This window comes from Calypte anna, chromosome 15, assembly GCF_003957555.1.
Source record: "Calypte anna isolate BGI_N300 chromosome 15, bCalAnn1_v1.p, whole genome shotgun sequence".
NCBI classification, from domain to species: Eukaryota; Metazoa; Chordata; class Aves; order Apodiformes; family Trochilidae; genus Calypte; species Calypte anna.
The window spans coordinates 6,264,785-6,276,987 of record NC_044261.1 but is presented as its reverse complement, the minus strand read 5'-3'; the positions used below and the strand labels follow the sequence as shown (position 1 = coordinate 6,276,987).

At 40.8% G+C, this 12,203-nt stretch overlaps 1 protein-coding gene across 4 annotated transcripts in view; it reads left to right on the top strand.

Annotated features, from left to right (window-relative positions):
- The window catches only part of ARVCF (ARVCF delta catenin family member), a 239,993-nt gene that overhangs the window by 143,936 nt on the left and 83,854 nt on the right, over window positions 1-12,203 (top strand). For 2 of the 4 annotated variants that reach the window (XM_030460293.1, XM_030460292.1), the window contains one exon: window positions 4,321-4,359. The exons of the other annotated variants lie outside the window; for them this stretch is intronic. In XM_030460293.1, the coding sequence (XP_030316153.1) occupies window positions 4,321-4,359 (39 nt within the window). The remainder of the gene's footprint in view (window positions 1-4,320; window positions 4,360-12,203) is intronic. 4 annotated transcript variants of the gene reach the window in all.

Here is a 12,203-nt window from a genome sequence, read left to right as displayed (position 1 = left end):
TCGTGTTGTTCTTGCACTTCCCTGGTATTTGTGGCTTTAGGGCAGTGTTCTTTCCATCCTGAGCTTATGTGTGAAGATGCAGTCAGACAGCCTGCTGGGAGCCTGAAAATGGTGTGGCTGACAGGAGAGCTTTTAGTGTGGGAGATGGGTTGTGATACATCTGGAGTTGTGCTCTCTGAGCCAATTTCAAAATTATTCTTTCTGTCCTTTCCTAAATGAATTGTGCTAAATGTACATGCTGGTATGGAACAGTTGACACACAGCTGGTACGTCCTGAATGTCTGTAGAAGTATAAGTAAGTCACAAGCAAGGCATTATATATAATGTTACTTGTGAGTGTTGTGTAAAATTGAATGCTGGGCTGCTGGTCAGGTTTCTTGTATTACAATATCTTCCCTGTCATTAAGTAACAGAGCAAGATACCCATCTAATGAGAGCCTAGCCACAGATACAGAGTCCAGGCAAACCACATAAAAAGCCAAAGAATGACATTGCATTGTTTGGAAAACCTTAAAAAAATCTTAATATACTGCCATGTGTGAAAAGAGCTACTATTTGTCAAAAGATATATATGGTGAACTATAGCACTGTTAATGTGATAAAATGAAAGACTGAAATATTTCTCTCATGCCTGCCCCCCTCTTCCCCTTTTCCTACCACTTTTTTTTTTTTTTTCTTTTTTTTTTTTTTCTTTTTTCATGTGAAAGCCAGTGATTTGCCTTTCACATGATACTTGCTGTTTGCATGCATGGATTCTTGCTTTTCTCATTTTCCCCTGATTTCTCCTCTCCCTTTTCCCTGCCACGCTTCTGTTTTGTTGTTGGGTTTTGGGTTTTTTCCTCCCTAGATAGACTCATGCATTTTGTAATGCTTTTCTCCTCTGCCCATCTTTTCACAGTCTGCTTCTGGCTCCAAGCATTGCTTTTGCACCTCCTCTCTGCCAAATTTAGTCTCTCTATTTTATCTGTTGATAACTATTGTACTGCCTGATTTAATGAGTTGAGCTATGGAGCATTGTGGATTTCTGTCAGACTGTTCTTGGATGTCTTGATTTGTTAAGAAAATCATTATGAATGATCTGCTAGTCCAGCAAACCTGACTTGTGTCCAGCAGTGCCTTTTGGAGGTATCTTTGTGCTGCTGAGGACATTTCCAGTGCTGTGCTCAGGCTGTCCTGGAGGCAGGAGCAGTATTTATGGCAGGTTGTTCATCACTGGTGTGGGCTTCATGCTTCTGAATTTGTTCTGATTGAGTCTGTCCAATTGCTCAAAAAAAGGTGGGTGGGATGCCTGACTGTTTATTCTTTGTGAAGAGCTGGAAGAAAAACAAGACGACTTCATTTGAACTCTGAGAACGACAGCTGTGTGTATAGATGATACGAGGACTCCAAATACTTTACAAAGAACTTTGTTCCTCTAATGCACTTTGGAAAGTTTCACTGGAAGAACCAGTTTATTTCTGCCAAAATTTTAGTAGTGGAGTGCATGTTAATGGAAGCAGTTCCTCTTATATAAAGGAAAGAAGGCAAGGCTGGGTACCTGGATGCTGCATATTCTGCCAGAAGAGATAAATATGATATCCTGTATAATGTTAACTAACAAAGAGCCTAACACAGGAGGTGGTTTGCTTGACAGCAAGGTAGTCACTACTGCCAGCCTGGTAGGGAATTCCCTTGGTAGGGAATTTAGGTACTTTGAAGAGTTCTGGCTTGGGTCTGAGCAAGCTGGCTAGAAGTTTACTAGCACACTGTATCCTATTTGCAGCCTCAGCTTGGCAGGGCTCCTCTGGAAAAATTAGAGATTCCCTTTCCTGGCAAAAGACAACAAGGAGTGGGAGTGAAACACTGCTGTCCTGTCCCTGAGTTGATACAGCAGTCTTGCAGCTTGTCTTACCAACTGTAGGGAAGCATACTATTAAAAAAATGAATCTTGTTTTCTGCCTGGTGCTCACTAACAGCAAGTCCTTAATTTCATCCTGTATCATCTCTTGTTGTTATCTCTGTGTATTTAATTGAGAAAAGGCTCTCTGAAAAGCCCTCTGAGAACCTGTTTGAAAGTGACTTGGATTATTGGCTCTAGGGCTGCATCTTGTCTTAACCTTTATCATATTTGAATTCCATTGTGAAGTGCCAAACAAACACACACCAGAAAAATTAATAAGGTCCTATGTAAATAATGGGGTGATTGGTAAATGTGATTGTATTTTACAATTCAAATGCTTTAATCCAGAAATGCTGACTGTATATACAGTGCCAATAGGAGTGATCATACAAAGATGGATATTTCCAGCAAGCCTGGGGAATATCAGCCAGAGCTGATGTAAAACAAAACAAGCCAAACGTTGAAATGAGAAATTGAGAGCTATTTTACTTTTCTAGTGAGATATTTAATTCCGAGCAAGTCACTTCCACCTTAACTTAAATTGCTTTTCTGAGATAAATGCTCATCACCCAGTAATAACAGTCCTTGCTAAATTGTCAGACTGTGGGTGCTTAGCATTCTGTACATTGAATGGACCCAGTGGTTTCCCTTGAATTCTCTAGGTGACAGTGCCTCATCTCTTATTTTTTCCCCCTTTTCTTTCAATCACTTTGTGTGCATGCTCATGAGCACCTCTACACTACCAGATTTCTAATAAACAAACATGTTTCTTAAAAATAAATAGGCCCAACTTGTTACATGGTGATGAAAACTTTTAGAATTTTTCTTACTTGTGCCACTTAGATTTGCTGTCTGAAAATTAAAACAAAATGTGTGTGTCTTGTCAGCCCTCAGCTCCCTGACATTGGAACTAGTTAAACCTTTAGCTGTGAGACTGAAGGGCTCTCTATTGACTTTCATTATACCTTTAGGCACTTGAACTGTAATCAAATTGCTCATTGACCTTTTTGATGTGAAAAGCTTGAATCACACGGATGGATGAGACATCTTTGACCCTATTCTTACAGCTGCTCAGTGTTCTGAGCCCACTGCAGTATATCCACATCTTTCCACAGCTGTGGATACAGGAGCTGAACAGTTTGTCCTAGCAGTCACCATGAGCATGCCAAGTAGAGATGATGAAGTGTTCTTACTCAGCATTTTTCCTAATAACCAAGTGCTCTCTTTCATCTTTCTTCTTTTGTCTTCTCTTTTTAAGGCATATTACTAGTTTAAAACTGGCCTAGAAAATCTACCTGCTGTCTTACAGTGTGTGTGAGGTCTGTCCATGTGCAAGTAGTGGTTGTAAGCTCAATCTTATGAAATAAACAGAGAATGTGTGAAGTAAACGGAGTACTATGGGGAAAAGGCTATTTGTGAACTCTCTTGAGTAGCTGAAATAGCACAATAACTGGATTGCACTTGGGAAAATTGTCTTTCTGCTGGGATCTCTTCCATTTGGAAGATTTACAGCAGATGGAGTGGCCTCTGGCTTTGTTGGCTTGTTTGTGTCTTTTGGTGTTCAAGTGAACTTGTAGTCATCCAGAGACCTCCCGCACAGTTTCTTTCCTGCTGTCACATTTTTGCTCTCTGGGGTTCCATAACATTGAGATCCAGGCTTCTGTTCAGGGCTCTTCACACGTTTCCTGTGATGCTTGGTTTAAACCCTGGCTTTTGGTGTGGGGCTGGGAGAGAAAGGGGTGAGATGCAGAGGAAGCAGTTAAATATGATTTAACAGGGATAATCTCTTGGGGAGCTGTTTGGACTGAAGCTGTTCTTCTGTCTTGGTGCCAGACAAACCTCCCTTGGTGCTTAATAGTGGGAGACATTGGCAAGCACATTCCTTATGAGATGAGTGATTAGATTTGTTGTCAATCAGTTTGTATGCCCTAGAAAAAGGCATAACTTATTTAAGAAGTGGCGTTCTTAGAGTTCAGGTTTAAAAATTCATCAGTGTTCCATTTGTTCTGTCTCCCTCAAGATTATAATATTTTTATTTTTTTTCTTTTTGTGTTGTGGCAATGTGTTTTGCCACAGAAAAATCCAGTTTAGCTCTACAGGCAAGGCTGTGGGTGGATGAGGAGATTAGTTAAGCTTAACACTGATCTGATATGGCTATTAGGACACCCAAATAATGTTCCAGTCTTGGTCGCAATTCAAAGGCTGCAGAGGTGGTTTACATCTGTCTTGAAGTTAATAAAGCAATTCTCTAAGGTAGTTTTGTAACTCTGCAAGTAGGCGTGGATGTATTCACATAGACCTGACAGGCTGGGTCTGGCAGATTTTGGCTCGATGCAGTAGTGATGTGTTTACATGGCTGGGGTAGAGTCTGGGACACGTGGACTGCATAAAGAAACCTGCTGCTGTATTCTGCCAAACTGACAGTTCTTTTTTTTTTCTAGATGAAGGACCTAGCTTGTACTTCTGACTCCTATGTGCATGTAAGTTTGTGGACTTGATAATTAGTAATGCATACATCAGTTTAATTTATGACCCAAACTCTGTGGGACCAGGGAGAAATGAAAGAATGCCTGTCTTGCAGAAAGGAATGTACAAATGAGTCATCCCACACCACCCTTGACACCAGCATTGTAGAGGCAGCAGGTGGAGATGAAGGAAAAAGCTTACTGGGAAATTGTAGTCCATGATGTAACCCCATCCCACTAAAAATTTAGCCTTGGTTAGTTCATCTGAAATATGAACTAAGGGGAAGCAAGTTGGATCTGTTCTGGGTTTGGTCAAAGATTAGGCATGCAGATTTGCATTGTGTTTGTCTTTGGGAGGTAGTTTGGCAAATTGTAGTGAACTCTCTGTACAAATCTTGGGGAGAAATAGTCATTTCCTGCTCATTTGATATGGCTTCCTAGTGGGGAAACTTTACAGATAAACACTGGGCATACTGTTGATAGCTAAGAGAAATAGGGTGTGGTAGTTAAGGTTGTTGCCTTGTCGGAGGCAACATAGGGCTAGCCCTAACACTGTGTGTGCCAAGTGTTCTTTTTCTTTTTTTTTTTTTTGCCTTTATAATTTGTGTATTAAACATAATGGCTTATGCTTCTATTTTACTACTTGATCTTGCTGAATCACTGAGGGAGAAAAAGGCCTCGTGGCTAAGGGACTGGATGATACACTGTGATAACTTTGTCCAGTTCTGCTGTCTACCACAGACTTCTTAGATTTGGGCTCTTGAGTCCTGGATTCATCCCCCAGCTTTAATACTTTCTTGAAGAGCTTGATGTCATTTCCCTGCAGAATCGTTCAAGAGCTGGAGGTGTCCACAGATGTGATTTAGTCTGCAAGATAGGGACTAATCTCTGAAGCTTCTACTCTTCTTTTTGACAAAAGAGGAAGAATTAATTGTTGTGCATTTACATACTTCTCTAAGCTACCTAAAGATAGGTGTTGTGAATCTGAACCTCTAACGTATCCATTATCCTACCTGGAAGATGTGTGTCCCCAGTATTCTGTCCTAGGAGCTGCTCTAGGCCAGAAGACTGCTCTGTCATATTGCAGCAGTTTTGTCCTTTGCAGTACAAAAGCTACTACTAGTGACTGTTTTGTTCTTGAGATCACTGGGCATGCATGATTTGCTGAGCATTAATTTTAGTGTAGTGGGCCTGATTAACAGGTAAGTTTTAAGTATATATTATCACATCTGTTGGAAGTTGACCGAGGGGTAATGTCTTGACATGTTTGGTTAACACCCACTCAATCTGAAAAGCAGGGCAAGGCAATACAGAGCCCTGAGAAATGTCTTGCTTGTCAAAGTGACAAATTGCCCTTTCTGATTCAGTGGACCAGCTTGCATGGCAGAGCTAAGTAGCGACTGGAGAATGGAGAGGAGAGCATGGGAAAAATACCCTATTTGTTTAGGCCTTCCCTGTATTTTTTGTTGTTTGTTGCCCTGAGTTGAAGCTCTTTGTTTTCCTTCATCTGAAACAACTTAACAGCAGGTTGAGAGGAGCAAAGCCTCTGGGGTTCAGCCTCTCCCACTTCTCCTTCTTATAAACTGTTTACAATCTCCTTCAGTTTTCTAGCTTTGTATGGAGAAGTTCAGTGGGTCAGCTTTCCCTTTAGCTTCATCCATCATTCCAGTCAATTAGAAATAGTTGAGGGCCAATTGCCCGGCCTTCCATTAACTGAGACACTTCAGATGGTTTAAAATAGCATAAAAGGCCTCTTTGTTGACCGTTGGGCAAGCACTGTAGATTTCCCTCTTGATGGGCAGTTACCGCGTGGCTGAACAGAACCCCAGTGTGTTTTGCCATGCTCAAGGGATGAATATTACTACTACAGGCCTTGTCTGGGTTTTGATTCCTTCTCCTTCACCTCTGCCTCTTGCTTTCCCTGAAAGGTGTGATGCCTTCAAATGGTGAATTGCCATGCCTGCTTGCAAAAAAAAACAAAAAAAAAACCAACCCAAAACCCAAAGTGCTGTTCTTTGTGGCTTTTCAAAATCTCTGTAGTTGAGGGGTTTTTTCAGTTGCTAAACTGTTCCTTTTTAACCTTGGTGCTTTAAAAACTCTTGGCATTATTTGTTAGTTGCTTGTCATGTGTGTTTCTAAAGGACAAGGGAAGTGTGTAAGGGTTCAGGAAACAGTTAGTGCATTGTGGTGTGTGGCTGAGTTCATTCTGGTACCCCATGCCAGGACAGCCTTACTTTCATTTAGGGATGACGTTTTCCTTATGTTCTGAAATGGCCAACAGTAGGGTAGAACTTGTCTGAGAGGCTCTAACAGAGAGCTTGAAGTTTGGCCCAAGTTAAAGTGTTTGGGTTCACACTGAAGTGAGCTGAATCTGTTGTCTGTGTATACATCATGTGTATAAAAACCACATTTTACTTCATGTGACATAAGCCTGTGAAATAATCTTACTACATGGAGATCAGTTTATCTGCAGCAAAGTAGATATTTATGTATTCCCATCTTAAAATCATTATCTTACAAACTCTTCTTCCAACATTATACACTACCTAGCTTTCAGTATGGGCTGGTCTATGTGCTTTTCATTGTTCCAGAGCTATTTTGACTGAACGTGTCATCACTTGATCACCCCTGCAGCAATGTTTCAGCTGGTTGTGAAGAGTTTGAATAGGTGTGACTTGGTGCTGAAGACCTGGACCTTGCTGCATTTTTTGAACTGAAGAGGAGCATGTGGCTGTCCTTGAACATAAGGCTCCAAGGTTCTTCCAGAAGGTGCTTTACCTCACAGTAGTGCATATACTGCTGTATGTGAGGGCTTACCTCTTTCTCCATTCCTGTAACACAATCTAAATAGAGTAAGACAGTCTCCTGTATGGCTGTCTCTCAGATGATACAGGCTCAGTGATGTGTGTGTGTTGGTTACCTTGGATTCCAGCTGTTGCACTACTGAGATGCAGAGAAAGCTCTCTGAACAAATCCAAGACAGAGAGCAGAGCAGGGATCTGCAGGCTATGGTGAAAGAAAGGGGGCTTTGGCAAGGCAGGAGGGTGTGATGGTAATCAGATTTGAGAGTCTGCAGCTGCTGGGGAGCTGCATCTTGTATTGGAGAAAGATCTGCCACAAATACAGTTCCATAAAAAAAAAGTTCAGCAACCTCCACCAGTGTTTTTAGTTCCTTGTTGTTGTCCCATGGGGATTCCAGTCTGCTGCAGATCTCAAGATAGACTTTTTTAATTGATATTTTATTGCTCCTGCATACTTCTCTTTTATGTCTTCCTTTCTCCTCCTCATACCTTCAGCAAATAACAGCTTGAGGACACAACTGAGCTGGAAGTGCAGGCCAAGCTGGAAGAAGACCAGTTGTACAGAATGTCAGCCTGAGACTTGACTGACGAAACTGATGCTTGTCTGCTTTGTACTTATAAATAATCTCATGCTTCACAGGGACTGGAGCTTTTAGTAAGTAATTTAAACAAAGACTAGTAGGAGGTGGAAGAATCCACATTTAATTCAATTAACATTGTTGTCCAATGCCATTAATTCTGCCAAGACTTGTCCTGTGTTTCACAGGAGTTGATACACTCGAGCTTTGTCTGTGCTGGGGTTGGCTGAGGACAAGTATGTTCACTGGTGTAGAATCAGCCTTTGTACTTTGCAAAAAACCTTCAAATTTGGAATTTGACAGTAGCCTGGAGTAAACAGTAGCCTAAATAGTTTGCATTGCAATCTACTGAACAAAGGGTATCTGGGAGAATGATGATTTGATGTACATGTTTTCAGTGTTTTTGAAGAGTGTCTGTTTTAGTGGAAGTAATAATCTCCTGCAATCTTATATTCTTTCCAGACTCTTTCAAATTGTTTCATAGGCAGAAAATAAAGAACATTGTTTACTGTTGTAAAATAGGATGTCTGAACCTCCTGGGGGAGGTTAGTCTTTTATTAAAAAAAGATATAAAATAGCTGCTTTGGTGGAAGTATAACTCTAGGAATTGAAATGGTGATGATTACAGAAGCCTTAGTGTTCTAATGCAAAATAAGCCCTAGGAGATATGTGCTCTAAATGGTAAATCACTCTGTTTTTTAACAGAACAAGAATTACTGTTATTTTATGATTCTTGCTTATTTTACAAGGTCTTTAGCTGTTTCATCTGCACTTAACTTTTACAGACCAGGGATAAATTGATTGTTGTTTTGCTTTTTAAATAGCTTGGCTTTTATAAAACATGCTGGAGATGCAAGCACAGATCAACATGATAGGATTCATTTGGTACTCAAATAAGCTGGGAAAAAAGCCATGACTACTGACACCCTAGTCAATAACTGGATTGGAATCTGTTCTGGTAACTTGATGTTGGTTTATAATCTTCATGGAAAAAGAGCTAAAAATTATTATTTGAAGGGGACCTTGTGGGTAATGCTTAGCAATTGTGTGTGTGTGTGTGGGGGGGTTATATCACCTTGAAATGTGTGTGTGTTGTAAGAGAATCACTGCCATTTTAGTTTGGCTGAGGGATCCCTCAGGACCCAGAGTGCACTGAGAGAACTCAGTGGCTCAGACAAGCTGCATGTGGGGCTTCCACCCAGAGACCCAGGAACTCTATTTAAGCTCAGTTCTGTGCCCTTCTTCAAAGGGAGGATTCCTGAAGAAGAAGGAAGCCAACCTGCAGGACCTGTCATGGATTCTAATGATCTCCCATTGAAGAGGACTGGAAAAAATCTCCCTTTATATTTGGTTCCCAGATAGTCAGATGATCACAGTGATTGTGCCCTGGCATGGCAGATACCTCTTGTGCTGGGGAACACCCTCTTGTTTGACAGTAGAGGAAGGGCCACAGGATCCTGGACAGTGTGGTGGGTCAAGAGGAATTTTCTGCTTGCTTTTGCTTTGAAGGCCTCAGCAAGGTAAACAAAGAAGTGTGTGTTGTTCCTGCCTCTAACAGGCAGGGAACTATTGGTGGGATTATTTATTAGGGGTGTCATGTTCCAGCTCTATCTGGCAACTTATGTTTTACTTTGAATAATAAGGCTTACATGCCAAATGCTTAGAATCTGAGATGTATTTAGCAGAAGAGTGTCCTAAATACTGACTTGGAAGCTGAGCACAGAGGAAGGTGGTTGAAAGGGGTAATGCGTCCCAGTTTCTGCAGTTTGTGGTGACCTAAAATCCTTAATGATGGAAGCTAAAAACAGATAACAAAATCTTTGCATCTTTCTTACATTCATTCTTACATTTAGCTTGTGATAACTCCAAGTTAGTAATGTGGAGAAAGTACTGGTTTGGGAGATCAAAGAACCATTCCCATAAGCTAACTGGGGAAAAGTAAGCTGGGTGATAGGCTGTCCTCTTTGCACACTGCTCAAATGCTGTCCTCAGGAGCTCACACAAGAAGATGCAGTCTGGTTAATTGTCTGTGTTTGGATATCTACCTTGAACTTTGCAAGCTTTTATTCTTTCTGATGGTGACATCTGTTTTAATAACAGTTTTCATTTGTAGGGATGCAGCTCTGTACCATATCTCCCTGAATCTTTGTTTAGAAGCAGCCAAAGGATAAAAACTCCTATGCAGTATTCATTTAAAGTCCATATGCTCAGCTTTGCAATTTTCTCATGTTCAAGTGCCCAGCTTTAAACTTTTCCTGTGCCCACAGGCAGCCTGAATACAAAGGGAGACTTTTTTTCCTGATACAGAAAAAGTTGTGCAAAAGCTCAAATAGCAAAATATTCCTTTCCAACTTTCATCTCCTCAGGTTTATTATCACAAACCAGAGGTTGTCTCTGAACAATCTGTAGGGGAACAAAGAGTAAATTCATGCAGTCACCTCAAGGTGATGGATGAGATGTGTGTGTACATACCTGTGTGAGAGGAGTGAGAAAGTCTCACCTTGAAGCAGTTTTGGCATTCAATGCCTTCGAGATGATGATGAGGTTTACAGGGGCAAGGTATAGTGGAAAAAAATCTCTGTGTATAGCTGATTTCTTTGCTGTTGACAAGGCTGGGGTTGCACCAAGATGAATCAGAGCTCTGAGACTTTTCTGTATTGCAATATTGTATAAATTCTGTGTAGAGGGAAGCTTTACTGTGGGGTGTGGAAAAGGGAGTTGGACTTAAACTATATAAATAAACTATCTTCAAGAAAAATGTGAAGGGATTAATGGTTGTCCCAGGATCTGGTTTCCCTTCTGAAGCTGTGAGCAGAAGAGAGTCTGACATCTGAAAGGACTCGGTCTGTATCATGAATTAATGGCCATAATGATTAAGTACTGCAGACTGGAAGGAGTGATTTTCTTTGGGATTTCAGAACCCTTATTGATTTATTCTATAGCCTGAGTTACTCTGTGGTTTCAGTGGAAATGGAAGCAGTGCCTGCTTCTATCACCTCTGGTAGTCCGGCATGTGTTATCTCTGGAGGCTTTCCATGTGTTGCATTTTGGCTTATATAATTGCCTGAAGCCTTATGGGTCATGGTTGCTGTTAGCACTTACTTGAAAATGAAAGCATCTTCCTTACTGATATCCAAGTTCCAGAATGTTAAGAGTGCAGGTGTAGATAAAGGGAAATGAACAGGGACATCTCTGCTTGTTTCAAAGCAAATTGTAGGCTGCACAAGGATTAAATGACACTTCTTCCTGTGGAGCTTAATGAGACCTCACTACCCTGCTCCTGTCACTTGGAAGGGTGCTGTCCTTCAGGGCTTGCACGAAACATGGCACAGCACAGAGGGTACTCCAAAATTCATAATTGAGATGAAAAGCAATTTTTCTGTGTGAAATGTTAGAAAGTAGGAAGTTGTAGATTCCTGGTGGTAAAGCTGCTTCCAGGTAGAGAATGTTTAAGTCTTGATGTAATTAGACTCAACACTGGCATGGCAACAGTTTCATACCAATCAATTTGCTTTCTTGTTATGTGCAAAGGTGTACACAATTTGTCCATGGTGTTTTCTTTAGGGAAAGTGTGTTCATTTTGCAGTTTATGGCCCCGTGTCTTTCTTCTTTAATGAAAAAAGGGTTCCTGTGCATGTAAGTGTGTGAGTGTGTGTGTGTACATACACACACATATATTTTCCTTAATAAAGGATGTTCTTTGTGTGCCTGTTTGACAAGATTGTGCAAATAGAAGCTCTGCTTTGACTTTGAGGCCAGTGTAGCCCAGTACCTTCAGGGCATATAATGAAATGAACAGTCTATCATTTCGTTTTATGTAGTTGAGGATTAATAATGCTGGGGGGAAAATCTTATTTCTCAGCATGTAAGCTAGTTCTCTGTTGGCTACTTGCTGTGAAGCTTCTGAAATACCATCTACCATCATACCTTCATCTACCAAAGCGGAGCCTCTCAGATTTCTGTGCTGAGATACACAGTTGCATAAGAAAAGGGAAAGTTCAGACATTAGTGCTGCTGAGAAGCTGAAGCCTTCTCTCTGGGCAGTATCCCTGAAAGAACTGGCCTTTGATCTGCTTTCTTTGTGTTTAGTGTTCCTTTATGCTGTCTGACTGTTACAAAATTTAAATAAGCTGATGGCCAGTTGAATCTTAGGGACTTAGCTAAGGGAAGGTGTCAGAAGGGTGGCATTTGATGTAATTCAGCTATAAATAGCTAGCTGTCAATTTTTAAAAAAAATATTATTGTTTTGGGAAGTTTGAGAGAGGTGTCAGTTTAATGGTAGGTCTTGATGTTTTGTAACCTTTTGTAGTCTGTAGCTGAGTGTCTTTCATCTAATGGAAATAAGCTTTTAATGGTGTGTAGTATTAACTGCTCTGAAAGCCAGTGGTCCTGTTCACTATGGAACAAAATGAATACTTCTACAGACAAAAATTCCACTCCTATACTGGGCATTGAAGAGAAAGCTTAAAGTAGGTTTATA